Here is an 18,650-nt window from a genome sequence, read left to right as displayed (position 1 = left end):
AGAAACACGGCAGAGTTTTTTTTATAGGAAAGACACAACATTAAGTTCAGGGTAATCTAGTTGATATTGAAAGCTTAACATTGATTAGGAAGATATTTTGTGACCAGTGATTTGAATCAATGATTTTGTGAACAGTGTGTTTTGGTTTTATTAAAAGCTTCCATTTTTCTTTTCAAGGCAACAAGTTTTCACAGCCTTCACGAAGGAGGTCCTGGCAGCCCCCTTCACGGAGCAGGTCTTCCACTTTGTCATTCCTGCCTTGGCCGACGTGCAGACCGTCTTCCCCTATGAGCCCTTCCTGAAAGCACTGTTGTCCATAGAGGGTCCACGCTCCAAGACCAGTGGTGGAGCGCCGTGGCTCTTCTACTTTGTTTTAACTGTTGGTGAAAATTATTTGGGTATGAAATACAAGATGTGTCTTACCCAAACTCACATAGAGGTGGTATTAGCGCATAAGAGCAGGGGGTGTGGTGGCGGGTGTCCCGTTGTCGCGGTGGCCTCTGGGGTAGGGATTTCTGGAAGGGTGTTTTTGCTGAAGGACTGTGGCCTGGGCAGTGTCCCTGGGGAAGGTTTCCAGGCACAATGAAAAAGTCTGCTTTAAATACATATTATAAGGCCACACAGATTAAAAAGAATTTTAGAGTTGAATGGGAGAACTCCTGGGAGTGCGGGGATGTTTTCCCCATTTATGCTAAACGGCTAATGTGCCTATTGTAGAATTTTGGTATCTTCCTCTAGTATATTTTAATGCACACACCAATATATGAATTGTTAAGGTTTTAATAAGAAGTCCTGGTCAGAAATGCCTCCCTGAGTACAGGAAAAATGTTAACCTGAGTTTTCCGGTTTCTTTTTGATCCCTTTTGATTAACGGTTGTAACTGATTGTTTTACAAAGGGACCCTCTCTGAGGAAGGACTGCTAGTGTATTTGAGAGTCCTCCAGACCCTCCTTTCTCAGTTGCCGGTTTCACCTGCCAACACAAGCTGTCAGGATTCAGCCAGTGACTCTGAAGATGAGAGTGGAGAGACAGACACGCAGACAAGTGCTCCAGTAAGCTCCCGGGTCCTGTGCGTCCGAGCACAGCTTCATCTGACGTCGGAAGTCAAAAGCTTGTGTCCATCCTTATTTCTAATTATATAAGTAATACATCAAGACATTCTTATTGTAAAGCCTTCAGCTGTAGAGATAAGGGCCCCTCACCTGCACTGCCATCGTGCCCTTCCCCAGAGAGAGCCGTCCTCGTGATTGGACACGAGTTCTTCCATACCTTTTCCTTACGTCCGTACAAGGTTATGTGGAGATACATAGTTTGGTGTTTGGTTTTTTAATGTAAAATAGGGTCATCCTGTATATTAGTTGAATCATTACTTAGGAAATAGTTCCTGGGAGTGAAATGATTGGGTTAAAAGGTTAAGCCGCTCGTTCTCAGGAAGCGCACTTACTGTGTGTCAGGCACTATTCTACTTTTTTAAAAGAATTTTTAAAAGATAACTTTATTGAGGTACACTTCACCGTAAAATTCACCCTTTTATTTTTATTTTTTAAATATATTTTTATTTTTATCTATTTATTTTTTAAAAATTGTTTGTTTGGTTGGTTTTTTTTTTGGCTGCACGGCATGCAGCATCTTAGTTCCCCAACCAGGAATTGAACCCGTGCCCCCTGCAGTGGAAGTGCAGAGTCCTAACCACTGGCCTGCCAGGGAAGTCCCCAAATTCACCCTTTTAGAGTGATATGCAATTCCGTGACTCTTCACTGTAACGTGACCGTGCAGCCATCAGCGCCGTCTGATTTTAGAGCGTCTTCATCACCCCACAGAGAAACCCCAGATCCGTTAGCAGTCAGTGCCTTTCCTCCTTCTCCTCAGCCCCTAAAAGAAAAAATAAGGTTAAGTTTCTTCTTACCCTGTCTTGTGAACAGCACACAACGTCTTTTGTCAATTTTCGCAAATTTTATAGATGATAAATACTATGATTGGTTTTAAAATTCATTTTACGAACAGTGTCACATATTATCTCCCACTTCTCACTGAGCGTTGTTTACTGTGCATTTTCAAGGAATAAAAAGCTTTATGTCACTTATACACGCAATTTGTCTGACACTGATGTCTTTTTCTCTTAATTACACAATGGAAATGGCTTGAGGTGTGGCTGTACTAGGTTTTAGATATATATTTTTTTTGGTTAGGAAGTTTCTCTTTGGTTAATGCCGGGTCTAGTCCCAGGAGCAATACACTTGAGAGTGACTCATACTGTGTGGGGTGGGAGTCTGGGGGAGTCGAGTGAAAGGGCACGGAGCCTCCCTTAGCAGAGATGAGAAAGCCATAACAGGAGGACAGGGGGAAACAGATGAGTGGTTGCCAGGGCTTAGACCAGGGCAGGGTTGATTACAAAGAGGCAAAACAGAGTTTTGGTGGGTGCTGGAACTCTTGAATCTGTCAAAACTCAGAACTGCACACCACACCAAAAAGTGTGAATTTTATTGTATGGTCAGAAAAAGAAGTGGGATCCTGTAGATGAAATGTAGATAAAACTTCTGTTTTTAGAAGACAGTTTGTTAATACTTAACCTTCTAGAGAATCTGTGAAATTTAAATTTTATTTGTATAGGCATACCTCATTTTATTGCACTTCTCAGATGTTCCATTTTTTACACATTGAAGGTTTTTGGCAGTTCTTTGTTGTCAGGTGATGGTTAGCATTTTTTAGCAATAAGGCATTTTTAAATTAAGGTGTGTACATTGTTTTTTTTTTTAAGACGTAATGCTATTGCATTATGTATTTAATAGGCTACGACAGAGTGTAAACATAACTTTCATATGCCCTGGGAAACCAAGAAATTCATGTGAATTACTTTATTTTGATGTTTGCTTTATTGTGGTCTGGAACCAAACCACCTGCAGTATCTCCAAGGTGTGCCTGTACAAAATGTGATTTGTATCTTAAGTGAAGAGATATATATATATATATATATATATATATGTATTAGATACATCTCTAATACAATGCTTTATTTGGCACATTGTTATAAGTTACATAAATTATATTCATCCAGGTTTCTAAACAGTACAGTCAGTGATACCCAGTGTTGTATATATAGTCATTTTTATATACTCATATATATGTACATATATGAAAAAGGTATATATCTTTGGTTCATATCCCAAATAGGTAAACTGCATCGAGTATTAGCTCAGCTTTTAGTCAGTGAATCAGATATTCTAGAGAAGGTAAGCTGTAAAATAACAGGTTTATGTATTTCATTTGATGGTTTTTAAGTTCTTTAATATTCTGACTATTTTGCTTAAACTGGTATCTCAGATAATTTAAAATGAAAATTTTATCAGATGGTAATACATTTTCACACATGTATGCTTAGTATATAATACAGTCTGAAAAATATGAAATAAATTTTTCTTAAAATGTAAGGACTAAAAATATTGTCAGATTAGTAAGCAAAAACTGAGTATTCACAGTTCCTGTGTTGTTATGCTGGGCACAATTGGAACCTACCATAGATAATGACTTTGGATCTCCAGAGGATTTCAACTTACTTTAATGGGTGACTTGGTAGAGATATTGATATGTTCGTTGTGATGTGGATAATTTTTAGGTAACGCCTTTCTTATATTTTCAGTTGAAGGAAAATAAGATTTTACATTATCTTTGTAGTGTTGAGCTGAGTTCTAAGAGAACGTGGTTAACTCAGACTAACCCATCTGGTGTGTTTTAGGAGGATGGTAGACTGTCAGTACCATACATAACCGAGGAATGTCTGAAAAAGTTGGATACGAAACAGCAGACCAACACCCTGTTAAACCTGGTCTGGAAGGACTCGGCCAGCGAGGAGGCCTCCACGCTGATGGCGGCCATCTGCCATACGCTCATGGTGCAACACCGCGTCATGGTGCCCAAGGCCAGGCAAGTCCCCTGGGCGTGGGTGCCTCGTCCCGGCCGGCTCTCCTCCCTCCGCTGGCCATCCGCTCCCTCCAGCCGGTGTCATGGAAGATGACAGTTTGTTTGTTTTTCTTTTCTAAACCAGCTAACTCTGTTTAAGTCCTTTCCCTGACCTTTGACATGTTAACCAATCCAGGAAGCTCCTCTTGTGTGCTGTCTGGGGTGAGGGGAGCTTCGTCCTGGCCACCCCTTTAAAAAGTCTGACTCATGCCTGGATGATAGAACCAACATATTGCTTGTCTCTCTAGGCTTTTTCATAGCACTCTTTTTGTCAGAGTGCCCTTGACAGTTTACTCTGGTACCTGAAAAAGTTGTGTTCTTCAGAACTTTGAAATGAACTTTTGAGAGGGACAAGAAACATAGGAATTTAAATGTGGCTGATGAATGTGACAGTAACCTTAAACTACTGGTATTTTTTCCCTCTATTTTGAGTGATAGCTGAGCAGTTTCCTAGAATTTAACAGAACAATGCTCAGAGGAGCGCAGTGAGACCGAGTGTAGTGGTCCCACTAGGAACTGAGGGGCCACCCTCTGTGAGGCGCGTGGGTGCCTGAGTCCTGTGTGACCAGACAGAGTCCCCTTTGTTTGTAAAATGCTATCCCGTAACATGAAAAGAGCTGTTTCTTTTGCTACGAAAGCGTTCTTTGAAATGAGCTGTATGCAGGGAACTCATCACCTGCAGCTGCCTTGTAAACACTAATGCAGCCAACTAATTAGGTGCTGTCCTAGCTCACTGGTGTTTATTACTGTCGGACGCAGCAAGATGCCAGGGAAACTGCGAGCCCGGGATTAGGTGATTAGCTCTCTGTGGGCTAATTGCGTCAGAGCAGGATGTGAGATCTGAGGATCTTGCAGCTGAACTAGGCCCCTTGCTTTTATTGGAGCACAAAGTCCGTTGCTTTGGGTAGTAATGACTGGGTTTGATGCATCGCTGCCCTGGTCTGGGGTTTACCGGCGAACCGCTTCCAAAAGGTGTTTGATGGTAAAGGAGCTTTATATGTAGCCTTGATTTTATGAGTACAGCACCTATTTCCTCTAAGAAAGTACTCCAGGAATTTTATTTATGGCCTAAATATATTAGGTTTTGAGTATTTAGCATGTTTTTCATAGCTCATAAAAGAGCAAATAGGCTTATTTTAACTGTTGTAGATTTTAACTACTTGCAACTTTTTTTTTAAGGTATTTAAAAGATGATTAGTAAATTCCGAGGCTGATAACTCGCTCTCAGCTCTTCCCAGGCTCATATTAGTGCCTCTTATTTTCAGGGTTGGGATTTGAGGTTTTAATTTCTGTTTAACATTGATTGTCAGGATATATATAGGAATTTGGAGGCCCTTCCTACATTGATATGGAAAGATTTCTAAGATATATGTTTAAGTAAAAAAAAGGAAGATATAGAGCAATGAATAATTATCTTTTGTGTCTGAAAGGTGGAAAAAGTAAGAATGTGTATTTGTATTTGCATAAAGAAACTTGGAAGCGTCCACAAGAAATTCATAGAAGCGATTACTCACACGTCTGGTTCTGCTGGGGAGGTTGAGGGAGAAGGAGAGGGTGGATTTTGAACCATGTACTTTTTCATATGGTTTGAGCTTTGGATTATGTGAATTATTTTAATTTTTAAAAATTAAGTAATGTACTGCCATCTCCTTTTATGAAAGAAAATTTGTAAATCTTACCATTGAACTTGGAAATCTGAATAAATTTTTGGATTTAAAATTCATATTCACTAATTTTAAATATGAATAAATATTGACTGGTTGTATTGTGGGAGGGGAGAGGAAGGCAGGCACTACCCCAGTATCTAGAGAAGTAAGCCTAGAAAGTGGGATATTTAAATAGACGCTTGAGGACAGCCTGGGGGCAGGCGCTCAGCTTTACCCGCGGCTGACTCAGAATCAGGCCTAGCGGGCAGGGGTCCGGTGTTGTGTTGGGCGGATCCGTACTGCTGGGTAGTGTTGTCCACGCGAGACGAGGGCCTCGCTGGCTGCTTGCTGCCGCCCAGTCTCCCTGGGGGCCCCCTGCTGCTCGCCAGTGACCCTGAGCCGAGTCTGCCCCTCCTCCTCCTCGTCCCTCTTCTTGAGGCCGGTTTGCTTAAGCCACTGGATTCCCGTGAATTTCCCTTTTGTCTCAGGCTTCTCCTTCTCAGTGCTTTCTGTGGGTTCTTGTCTCTGTTACAGTGTTTCCTAACCCTTAGACTTCTCTTCCTGTTCAGTTCCTCAGTTCCTTTCTGCTCAGTGGATTCTCTGGGTGATCTCGTCCACACAGGCGGCTCACCTGCTTTCCGGAGCTCCAGACTCCCATTCAGCCACTTATTAGCAGGGGCCGTCCTCACGCTCCTTTCCTGCTGCCTGAGATTGAATTCAGCATCTTTCCCCTAAACCCGGGGGTCACGCTGGGGCTGCAGTGTCCTGTAGGGCCGCCACTAGTGAAATGTGGCCACTTCACTTTAAATTAACTAAAATTACATAAAAGTACAAACCCAGTTCCTCAGTCACACCAGCCACATTTCAAGTGCTCAGTAGTCATGTGTGGCCCGTGGCTGCCACATTGGATAGCACAGTGTGGACCAGTTCCACCATCACAGGAAGTTCTGGTGGACAGCAGTGCCGGAGAGTTTAGGCTCTCTCCGTAGTTCCCTGGATGCATTGTCACCATGGCATGTGAGTGCTGCGTACTTTGTGTTGTGTTGTCAGAAATATAACCCACATTATTTCATTCTCCTGCTTCGAACGTCTAGCGGTGAATCCCTTTGGCTCGGGACAACACTCGCATCTCTTTGCTTAGAGCTGTGCAGTGCCCTCTCCTAACCCAGTTTTGGTTACCCCTCTAACTCCGTTTCTAGCCATAAAATTAGGGCTTTTTGCCCCAGCCACGCTGCATTACTTTCGTTTTCTTGCTATTTTTTATGCCTCCAAGCTATTTCATGCCTCTCTCCTTTGGCCTGTGCTAGTGTCTGTCCAAAATGCATCTGCCCTCCTTCTTGTCTTTTCTTGGCTGAATTGTCTCTTAGAGTCATGCAAAGGTTATCATCGTTCAGAAACCCTCCTGAGTTTATATGCTGAGATTTCGCCTGTAATTACAGCTTCTAGTGAAATTTTCGTTTTATGGTAGGTACTCCCTTAAGAGTTGATTTTAAGGAGTTTGGGTTTATACTTAAGGTGGGTGGATGAGCATATTCTTTGGGGCTTGGCTCTTTTGTTTCATTAACATCTAGAGACTTTGAAATGGAATTTTAAAGGTAGTGTTTTAAGGATCAGAAAGGTTGGTGTTACAATTTTCCTCTAGTTCTCTTGTTCATACCTCATATTATAAGCCATCAGAATCAGTTTTATTGTATCAGGTGCTTGATTTTTCTACCAGAAATTAATAGAATGAGCCAGCTTAATTGTGTCTTGTGTTATTAATCATTGTGATTTGGACAGTTGTGTGCCCTGGGAGCGTATAGCCGTTTCCTCATCTGTTTTCTAAGCACTATTAAGTAAGTGTGATAATGGGTACCCCCTTACCTCTTGATTTGTAAGTTCACGTCTTTAATAATTTGAGATAGAATGATTGTGCAGATGACTTCAGCAGAGAAAAATGCAAATTTGTGTAACATGGGTATTCCAGGAGTACTATATACTGTTCATGTTTTTGTAAACAAATTTTTATAGTATTTTAGAAAAAATACTGAGAATGTACCTACAGAGAGAAACAATTATTATTATTATTATTTTGCCTATGATTTCATGCTTGCTTTTATTATCAATGATATTTTTGGTATAAACAATAGATTTAAGCAGCTATTGATTATTGTTATAATTTGCATTCTTACGAAGGTCAGATAAAATTTGTGAGCTTTTTGACATTTCAACACAATGATTTTATTATTGCCTATCTTGAAATCATACATAGATTATAAATGAATTGGCAATAGTTATTGTTAGAGGCATCAAATTAATAAAGTAGGCCTGCTTTAGTCACATTTAGGAATATAATTTGTAGTGAGTTTTGCAACTTCTGAGAATTTTCTGAACATTTGAGGATGACAGTTCACAGGAAATACGAGTGAACTTGGAAAAAGCACACACAAAGGCTACGTAAAAGTTTTTGAAAGTTTTCTTGAAAGAAAGAAAAGGGAAGGGAATATCAAGGAAGGCATCTAAGGTAATGAATGCTGCTTTCTCCCATTTTAATTTAAACTAATATGAGGGAAGGTACATTTTTTGAATCGGTTCGTCTTAAAATTAAAGACAATTAATTATCAGGGGAAAGGGAACTGTCTGTTTACCCTGGTCGTGGTTTCAGCACTGGGTTGGTAGTTTAACACAGCTGTATGTCTGAAGCTTATCTTCCACTCTTAGTTCCTACCTTGTGAAGAAAATATGTTTTAGGTTGCTTCAAGCTGAAATACGTCTTAAAATTTTTATTATCAGGAAGGCAATTTGGAGCTTATTTTTAGTCTTGCATTATTCACAGGTGAAATTTGTATGTGTATTTTAATATTGCTTTTGCCAAAAAAGTGATACTTTCAGCAGGAAAACACAAAGTATCAGCATTTGCACTTGTGTGCTGCAAGAGCAGAATGGTCTTTGGGTGGGTGACTTGTCCTATTTCTCTTACCTGTGACACCTTTACAGACAGAGGAAGTCTCTGAGAATGCCTTGCTGTCATGACCTTTACTGGCTGTGTGTGAGCGCGAGTCTTCCATGGTGTTCTCTTTAATAACTTGAATAGTCCTTTACTGATTAACTCATAGGGTTGTCTCAGCTAAATAAAGCTTAATGGGTAATTTTTAATATATCCCAGTATATGTAAAGAATACTTCACTTCCTTACCTTTTAGCAGTAAAGTCCCAAATAATCTTTATTAATTTATAAAAAAGGTTTAATAATTTATTATTGCCTATTGAATGATTAATTTAGGAACTGTAGTTGTTTGAAAATTAACTTGAAATATAACTTTTGAAATGTGTAGCCATTAAAATGATGTTTCAGGGGCTTCCCTGGTGGCGCAGGGGTTGAGAGTCCGCCTGCCGATGCAGGGGACACGGGTTCGTGCCCCGGTCCGGGAGGATCCCACATGCCGCGGAGCGGCTGGGCCCGTGAGCCATGGCCGCTGAGCCTGCGCGTCCGGAGCCTGTGCTCCACAACGGGAGAGGCCACAGCAGTGAGAGGCCCGCGTCCCGCAAAAAAAAAAAAAAAAAAAAAAAAAAAGATGTTTCAGGAGTATGTATATGTATTCATGTGGAAGATGTTAGTTACAATTGTAGGTGAAAAACTGTGTTGTAAGAGAATGTATTGGGAGAACCCATTTTTGTTTACATCTGTCCACCGTGTCTGGATGATTTATTCCAAGGTATTAACTGATTATGTTGGGGACGATGGGATGAAATGTTGCTAAAGATCTTTTCCCTTTTGTTGTTGTTAAGAAAAAAGAGCAAAGGAAACACCTACTTACAGTACGTTGTTGCTCAGACCTTTGAGGTGCCAAGTGTTAGTATTTATATTTAACGTGAATTTAAGAAATCGTGTCAGTAAAATTATACTAGATAGTACACTCTTTTAAAAGACCTTAATTTCTTGATTAAAGAGAAAGAAGGCAAGCAGTTATTACCTTCTAGAATTCCTTCATGTTGAAAGTTCATGTTTTTTATAGCTTTGTTTTTATTCTGTTTTTCATGGTTTATTTAATTGATCTCCTATGATTTATTGTGTTCTTACCATTTTTTGTTATTCCAATAATTTTTGTTTTAATTTCTCAACCTAATGAATTAGTATAGTGTTGTTAGCATTTATTAAGTATGTACTTGTGACAAACATAACTCACTTTTGTAGAATCATCATATTTTTAAGCTGGAAAAGACCTTAGAATTGATGTAGCACAGTCCCCTCGTTTTCTGATAAAAACAGGTTGCTTTTGGTCTACATGACACTTGAAGAGTGGTTGGGCTAAATGATCTAATAGATTCTTTCTAACCTAAGATTCATGATTTTAGGTAAATTTCACATACTCTTTTATGCTTCCACTATTTTTTAAAATGATTATGCTTTTAATGCCATTTGAACATCTCAGAATGCACCACACTAAAATTGGATTGGATTTTTAAAAACCAGTACTCCATAATCCCTGTTGTAGACTCAGAAATTGCTAATGCTGAAGAATGTATCTGGTGTTTTTGATTGAATGCAGGAAAATAAGCAATTAAATTTGAGACTTTTATATTGAAGAATGACTTATTTATCTAAACCCTATTCCTTTCTCTTCCACTATGGGCATTTAAATTAATTCACTTTTTGCAAAATTTAGTCTATTAAAATATTTTGTATTATACTCAGTATTTTGTATTATACTCAGTTTACAGTAACTGTGGTAATTAACTCCATAGAGAATTGTAGATACACTCCCCCAATACATTATACACTGCATAGTGCTTTTATTTAGTCAGATCGTCCAGTTACTGTTAATGGCCATTTCTCAGGAAAGGACCTGGGGGTGGTCTCAGGAGACCCCAGGGTCTCCTGTTGAGATAGAGGAGCTCTCTTCTAGTTCCTCTCTTCTAGTTCCTCAGGAGCCTGTGGGCTGAGAGGAGCTCTCTTCTAGTTCCTCAGGAGCCTGTGGGCTGCTACTTGCTCTGTCATAAGCTGACTTGACAACTTTGGGGATCAGACACCGTCTCAAAGGTCTTTGCCCTGAAAATCCAGTGATTCACTGTTAATTTCAGCATCCTATAAAAAGTAGATAGGGGCTTCCCCGGTGGCGCAGTGGTTGAGAGTCCACCTGCCGATGCAGGGGACACGGGTTCATGCCCCGGTCCGGGAAGAGCCCACATGCCGCGGAGTGGCTGGGCCCGTGAGCCATGGCCGCTGAGCCTGCGCGTCCAGAGCCTGTGCTCCGCAACGGGAGAGGCCACAACAGTGAGAGGCCCGCGTAACAAAAAAAAAAAAAAAAAGTAGATAGGACTAGATGATATATGGGTATTAAAAATATGGAATTCTGTCCTCAGAATACTTTCATCTTCAAGTTTTCATTCCAGGATCATTCCTTGTGCATTCTCTAATACCACAGTGAAAGCTATTGTGCTCTTTAGTTCTGCTTGCTAACCAGCTTTGTCTTTGCTCTTCTACCTTCTTGTTCTTCTGAGATGGTTCTAAAGTAAGATCACATCCCTTTCTTAAAACAGTATTTTCCTACCATCCTAAACCTTTTTTACTGTGATTTAGTCTCATAAGTTTGAAATTTGATTTTTGACTCCTGCCCTTCTAAAATTATACTAGATAGTACCCTCTTTTAAAAAGAGTGTAAAAATGTTTTATGCAGGTTTTTTCTCCTGATTATAACCTTGTGACTAAAAATTATATCCTATTACAAAACTGCAGTATACTAAGTAAAGCTAATTTAAAGTTAAACTTGGTTACCCACAAAGTTCCTTAGCCTTTTTAATCAGATTGATATTATACCGGAGGGGTTTTTAAAGCCTTTAAAATATATTTTTAGATTTAAGTTAGTTTTGAGATGTTAGTTAACATTAAAAAACACATTTTTATGTGTTTGTTTTAAAGGGGGGATGTTAAAATCAGTTAAATATTGAAATATTTTTTAAATTATTAAATATAAAGATTATTAAAATATTTTTAAAATTTTAATGTGTATTGGTAGTAATAATATTAATAATACATCATATTGTGATGTAGTAATATGTTATGATACGTACTCAGAGGGGCAGCAAACTCAACTTGTGCTTTAAAACGACCCGTCCGGTTCTCTTTGGGGTTGGTCTCGTAGGCACAGCTCAGGGCCAGCTTAGCTCCGTAACAGTAGACAGTGGCTCTCACAGTTGGGGTGCACGGACTAGCTCTCATTTGTACTCCTTAAGCAGCCTGCTCTAGGAAGGAATTGATTTGTGGTGTTAATACAGATATTTTCTAAATTGTACGTTATCTTCAGTTTATAGCTTTCTTCTTTTTGAAGAAGTATATTGAATGAATATTTGCTAACTCTTTCTTATTTCCCCTGTTCCTTTTTAGGCTTCTCTACAGTTTAGCCTTCAATGCCAGGTTTCTGAGACACCTTTGGTTTCTCATATCTTCTATGACAACACGGATGATCACAGGGTATGTGTTATACAGACTTAGAAATTGAGCTTAAGGACATGGAAAGTGGCGATCTAATAAAAAGCACTGTAAGAAGGTATTTTTAAGTACTACTTATACTTAGCTTATTTCATAGTAGAAGAAAAATTCTAGATGGTCTCAATTTCACAAAGTGAAAAAATTAATGCCTAACCTTACAGTTGTTTATCTGTGTATATTATTAAGAGTATTGCTTTATCTGAGGGTAAATTTGTTTTAAAAATCCTAGTCAGGACTTCCCTGATGGCCCAGTGGATGAGACTCCTCTGCAGGTGGTATGGGTTCAGTCCCTAGCTGGGAACTAAGATCCCACGTGCTGTGTGGCCCGGCCACAAAAAGCAAAACTAGTCATGTTTTGAAAATCAGAAACTTGAAATTTCTTTGCTTCGTATGTCTTTTCTCTGCTTTTGATAGTGAAAATATAGATTTGAAGCAAATTTACCACCATTACAAACATTAAAACATATAAAGTATTGTAGAAATTGGCTTCTAAACCGTTTTGTTGAAATAATTTGATTTTTTATGTGAATCGTGTAACTTGAAAGCTAGAATCTTTAATATACATATTTATTGAATGCATAATATGTAGAGAATGCAATATTCAAAAATCCTTCACGGTAAATGGACGGAGGCCATTACCATGATGAATTTCTCCTCTGTCTGGGGTCTGAGCCAATCCTTCTGTACTGTAGCGTGAAAAGAAGTGTGTAACTCAGTTCACTGGAGACTCAGCTTCTAAAGTGCACTTGCCTGCGGTGCAAGTGGGAAGGAAAGCACTTCTTCGTTTTAGGGCAAGGCTTTGGAAAGAAGAGGGTTTCCGTTTTATATATATATATATATATATATATATATATATGTATATATAAAAATTTATTTATTTATTTATTTTTGGCTGCATTGGGTCTTTGTTGCTGCGCGCGGGCTTTCTCTAGTTGTGGCGAGCGGGACCTACTCTTCATTGTGGTGCGCGGGCTTCTCATTGTGGTGGCTTCTCTTGTTGCAGAGCACGGGCTCTAGGTGTACAGGGCTTCAGTAGTTGTGGCTCGCGGGCTCTAGAGCGCAGGCTCAGTAGTTGTGGCGCACGGGCTTAGTTGCTTCGCGGCATGTGGGATCTTCCCGGACCAGGGCTCGAACCCGTGTCCCCTGCATCGGCAGGCAGATTCTTAAGCACTGCGCCAGCAGGGAAGTCCTCCTTTCCTTTTTCAAACAAGTTTTATATTCTTTTGAGACGAGAAATAGAAAGCCTTACTGTTGGGTGAGTTTGGGGTGTCCAGCATTTCACTGTGCATCCAGCTGCAGTCTCCCTTGGTCTGTGACACGGTACACGTGTGGCGCTCTTTGGGTCTCAAGCTTGTCACTGTGGTGTGTGGAGGACGAGATGGTCCCATTTCAACACCTTCAGATGAGTCCCAGCCAGCCCTGTGCCAAAGGAGCCCAGGTCCAGTCCTCTTCCCATTGCTAGAGGAAGGGCAGGGTAACCGTAGTGTAACTTTGAGTTACTTTCATGTTTTTTTCATGTAATTTTAATGTATCTTACATGACTGAAGGGAGTTTTGAATGACAGCATTGGAGCTGATGAAACTCAGAAGGGTGGAGCCATGTACCCCGTATCAGCAGAGAGCAGCAGTAGAGATGTGAGGGAGATGACCGAAGGTCTAGAAAATGTCTTCTATATCCTGTGTTTTTCAAATTAAGACGTAAGGTTTCTAGTTGTGTGTGTGTGTGTGTGTGTGTGTGTGTGTGTGTGTGTGTGTTGTGTGTGTGTGTTTCAAACACTTATGATTATGCCCGCCTTGGCATTCATGAATGACAGGTTTGTTTAGGGCAAAAGAGGATTGGGGATCATTGGAACCGGAAATTATCATTGATCTCTGAGTGTCTCATCTTAGCAACACAGGTCCTGTCCTGGCTCTGCCTGATGACTGCCTGTTTGTTTATGGCGTTTGTCTCCTGGTGAGGAGACGGAGTCACGGTGTGTGAAAGAAGAACGAGACAGTATTGATTCTATTAAATTATTAATATTATAAGTTAGTAGAGTTATACAAATTTTTAAAAACTCATTATTTCTTAAAAGCTCATTTGAGAAGGAATTTCTTTGTAATTTAATTTATTAAAATAAAGTCCCTCAAGAGACTTACAGTGTATTAACACTTTCCTGATGTGTATCTCATCATATTTATTATTGGAATAAAATTAAGGTGAAATGCCTGATTTTCCTGAAAATGGCATTAAGTGTAACTTGGAAATACCAGTGGTTTCATAGCAGGACTCACACAGCTGGGACTCCTGAGCTTCAGCGAGCGTAAGGCTCCCTGGAGGAGTGTGTCAAAGTGTAGACTTCTTTGTCCCAGCCCTGAGGCTTGGGTTCGGGGCCCGGGTTAGAAGCCGGGATCTGTGGCCTCACGGGCTCCTCGGTGACTGGGCCGCAGGTGAAGCTGAAGGAGCTTACGGGCAGCTGGTTCTGTTTTCTGACAGGCCTCTCTTTCCCAAAGCCTAGCCTGGGGGTGTTTTGCCCTGTCACAGGCCTGTGTGGTGAGGCTGGTGTGGCTCGTCGTTTGTTGTCTTTAACCCGCTGGGGCCTGTTTGGACGATACCCTGCCCATTCCTCTTCACGTTGGCTCCAGTGGTTAGCAGTACTTACAGTAGCCCTCTTAACACTTTCCAAGGCAAGGATGCCTTCACTAGAAGCTTCTAGAGACGACGAGAGCTCTTTCACTTAATGGGGAGGGGGGCAGTTGCCCGGCCCCCTGTGGAAACCCCTGTTCTGAGGGTGTGTACAGAGGTGGGGGTTTGTCTGAGGTCTCGTCTGTGCTCCTGATCCAGCCAACTCTCCGAGTCACGAATCAGTGTCTTTCCTTTCATTACAGTAAATTACGGACTTCTGATTTGCACATAAGTCTTTGACCTGTTTCGAGAGGAGTATCTGAGTCAGTGTGATGGCAGAAAGAGCAGTCAGCAGAGAATCAGGAGACATGTTTCCTTTCCGTCCCAGCTGGACGAGACCACAGGCGCACAGCTGACCCGCTTGCCAGTCCCGCTTCCTGTCATCCACGTGAACGTGGCGAATTCCTTTTGCTTGCCTCACGGGGGTTAAAGAGAGCACGTAAACTAACATTGAATAATTGCCCTGATCTTTTTTTAGGGAAGCAGTAAGAGTTTTATGCGTCCTCACATATATGTGCATAACTGACGCCGATGCTGAATTGAGACCTGAGGGTTATTGACGGGTCGCAGCTGAAAGCGGCTCTGTCGCCCTCTTAGATTCAGGACATACTTTCTCCACACTGCAGCTGCTTAACTCGACCTGTGCCATGTCCCCCTAAATAGTGTGTGTTTGTCAGTATTATCCATTCTTTTGTACTTCTGCAGTTAGTGACAAGGGAACTAAAAGATACAAACTATTAGTTTGACCAATATCAGCCAAACAAATGACCTTACCCTTTTGTTCTGCTGTGTGGATGGCACAGGGCTTGGCTTGGTGGGGGTGACCTGGGGGAGATGGGGGCTCCTGTCCTCTTGGGACTCGGCCACTGCTGTGCGGTGCCCCAGGCACACAGCCTTTTCCTGTCGTCCCCAAGTTGGCAAGGAGGGAAGACAGTGTGCTTGTCCCTTTGTGTCCGCCCTCACTGCACTTTGATTCTGCGTGGATGGCCTTCACTCAGCGTGGCGCTCTGCGCTGAGCGCTGGGGCCGCGCGGGACGCTGGCCCGAGTGTGCTGCTCCTAGGCGGGAGCCGAGCCCAGGCTGCACAGCGGGCCCTGCGCTCCAGGCCCGGTGGTGGCACGCTGTCCCCCGCACTGGGCCCCGTGGACACCCTAGAGCTCCAGGTGGCTCATCTGAGCTGACCAAAGCCCCCAGCGAGGACAGCGCCTCAGCCAGGCCTCACCTCCTGCTCTGCTTGCCCATGCGACTTGGGTCAGCGGTGGGCCGGCCCCTGGGGAATTTGCGGTCCTGACTCCTCGTCACGTCGCCTCCTGGATAACTGTGGTTTGGGGGAAATGGATGTTCAAGGTGCAGGTGCGGATGGAGGAAGATGAGAGATCGATCTTGCCCACGAGGTCTGCGAGCCCAGGACCGCCCGGACATACTGGAGAGGCCGCGGGGCTTTATCGTTGGGGAGGAGCTCGCGGGGAGCCTCTGGGAGCTGAGTGTTCAGCGAGAGAAGGAACCGCATTTAACCAGGAGGGAGAAGTAAACGTGACAGCTCGCAGCTCTTGGGAGGGGAGAGAGACCAGCTCACTTTAGAGCTGCCCCAGGTGGTCTCGGGACTCCTCGTAAAAAAAGTGGGAGCAGTAACCAGTAACAGTAACGGGTCTGGTAGGTGGAAACAAGGCCCAGTCTCTAAAGGGGAGACAGCCTGAAGGTTCTGATTTGGGCTCAACATTTAACTGTTTTGAATGTTCCTAAATGTAAGTGGCTGGATAAATTTTTCATGAGACCAGACCCATCTGCCTTTGTAGAGGGGAAAGGGCGTGGTTTTCAACATAAAAGGAAAGTGTGTGTCTTTAAGAGTGCCGTTACTTACTCTCTGTTCTTCCAGTGAACCTTGGGACCACTGGTTCACTCTCAAATTTCTAAGTTTATCCAGCTGAAGATAGTAGCAGGAGCATTAATAGTGGTGGCTTGGTGTCCTGTTCTTTAATTCATGTTATTTGTTAACCTGTATTGTTAGAATGACTTTGCCTCCCCTGGAAGTAGTTTAATTGCTAATGTAAACATTATTTTCCCTGATTATATTTGTCTGATGTCATGTCTGAATTTGTTCCCAAACTAAATCATTGTGGTTTTTTTCTCTTTTTTCCCAACTCTAGGTCCGCGGTACCGTTGCTTCAGGTGATATCGAGGGGCTCCCCTATGTCTTTTGAAGATTCGAGTAGAATCATCCCGCTCTTTTACCTTTTCAGCTCCCTGTTTAGTCATTCACTGATTTCCATACATGATAATGAGTTCTTTGGTGACCCCATAGAAGGTAAGAATTTTGAGGAATTGGTTTGCTGCTGGCCTCGTGGCCTGTCCATTTTCATAGGTGATAGAAAAGTGTTAAGCCTTTTAAGTCTTTCAGTGTGTGTTAAGAAATGAAAAAAAAAAAAAACCCAAATATGATAGAAACTTGGATTATGTTTTTCAGTTGTAGGTCAGAGACAATCATCAATGATGCCTTTTACTTTAGAAGAGCTGATAATGCTGTCTCGATGCCTTCGAGATGCGTGCTTAGGGATCATCAAGTTGGCTTATCCAGAAATAAAACCAGAAGTTCGAGAAGAATATATTACAGCATTTCAAAGTATTGGAGTTACTACTAATTCTGAAATGCAACAATGTATACAGATGGAACAGAAACGATGGATTCAGTTATTTAAGGTAATGAGTATATGAGTATTTTTGTTTACTGAGGTTAAATAATGTTTAACCTCAGATTTTTTTTGAATTGACTCATTTTAGAAGACTAGAAATCCAGCTTGGTTTCAGGCATAATTGTTAGTTTGAAAAACTTTTAAGAAAAGTCATTTTCATTTTACATTTGCCTCCTTTTAAAGCCTTGTTTTTACATTGTTACATGTATCTGTTATAAATTGCCCCAAGTACTTCCAATGACAAGGTGATGTATAGTCAAAAATTTTTTAATGTTTTCAGTTTTATTTTCGCTAAAAAATCTCGTACAGATTTTATGTATTTAATCTTTTAAGAAATTGAGTAACAAAGGTAGAATAAGATCATTAACTTAGTGCAAGTTGAGTATAAATTATTTTAAAATATCTTCATTTTTAACCATGCAGAAAGAGAAGTTATGCGTTACCTACCGTGGCTGGAATGTTGTCAGGAAACCACCACCACTGAGAATGGAACTACTGGGGTAGAAAAAAAGAAAAGAAAAAGGGTGCTTGACTTCCCATGAAATTTCTGCAGCAAACACATCTAGTCAGCTAAAATCGCTCATTAAAGGAGTGAGAGCAGAAGGAACGCATTTTCCAAATTGAAGGCTAGATTTACAGTCCGTTTAATACGGGCGACCTCTCGCCCGCTAATGTGCGGTTGGAGTCATCAGCCGTCCCTTTAGGTCTTTTATCACTGCTTTTGTCAAGCTATCTATTTAATTGAAAGAAGTTAATTGAATGAAAATGATCAACTAAGCTTGTATTAATATTGCTAATGGAACTTTCTTCTTGGCCATGTTTGGAGAAAGATGTCAAGCTAGACTTTAGGAAAGCCCCATTAATGCTTGCACTTAACCTGATGGGCTAATTAAGGACTGCTTATTCATCCTACGAGCACCCGATAGGCTCTGCCCGCCCGTTGTTCTGCCCGATTTCACAACACATCTCACTTACGAGCGCTAGTAGCAGTGAGAGTAACTGAGAGTGTTTTGCTCGCGCTGAACACAGCGCTCACGCTCACGCGTCGTTGAATCTGTGATTTCTGCCCAGTGATGTGATGTATGTTTGCACAATTTATTTTAATTACCTATCTCTATATTTCTAAGTAAACTTTTAGGGTCACTTGTTGAGCCCTGTAATATATCCTTGCTTAAAGACTGACACTTGCATCTTTTCTAAGTTAAAAATAAGCTATATCGCCCATT

At 41.4% G+C, this 18,650-nt stretch overlaps 1 protein-coding gene across 6 annotated transcripts in view; it reads left to right on the top strand.

The window, feature by feature from the left end:
• UBE3C (ubiquitin protein ligase E3C) overlaps positions 1 to 18,650 on the top strand; it is a 119,289-nt gene that overhangs the window by 39,766 nt on the left and 60,873 nt on the right. For 5 of the 6 annotated variants that reach the window (XM_028489506.2, XM_024130931.3, XM_024130928.3 and 2 more), the window contains 6 exons: positions 178 to 398; positions 898 to 1,052; positions 3,734 to 3,921; positions 11,967 to 12,053; positions 16,882 to 17,039; positions 17,199 to 17,431. In XM_028489506.2, the coding sequence (XP_028345307.1) occupies positions 178 to 398; positions 898 to 1,052; positions 3,734 to 3,921; positions 11,967 to 12,053; positions 16,882 to 17,039; positions 17,199 to 17,431 (1,042 nt within the window). The remainder of the gene's footprint in view (positions 1 to 177; positions 399 to 897; positions 1,053 to 3,733; positions 3,922 to 11,966; positions 12,054 to 16,881; positions 17,040 to 17,198; positions 17,432 to 18,650) is intronic. The other variant, XM_024130940.3, reaches the window with a different exon arrangement.

Source organism: Physeter macrocephalus, chromosome 5 (genome assembly GCF_002837175.3).
Source record: "Physeter macrocephalus isolate SW-GA chromosome 5, ASM283717v5, whole genome shotgun sequence".
Lineage (NCBI taxonomy): Eukaryota > Metazoa > Chordata > Mammalia > Artiodactyla > Physeteridae > Physeter > Physeter macrocephalus.
Note: the sequence above shows the minus strand (reverse complement) of the source record. Positions and strands in the feature narration are given on the sequence as shown.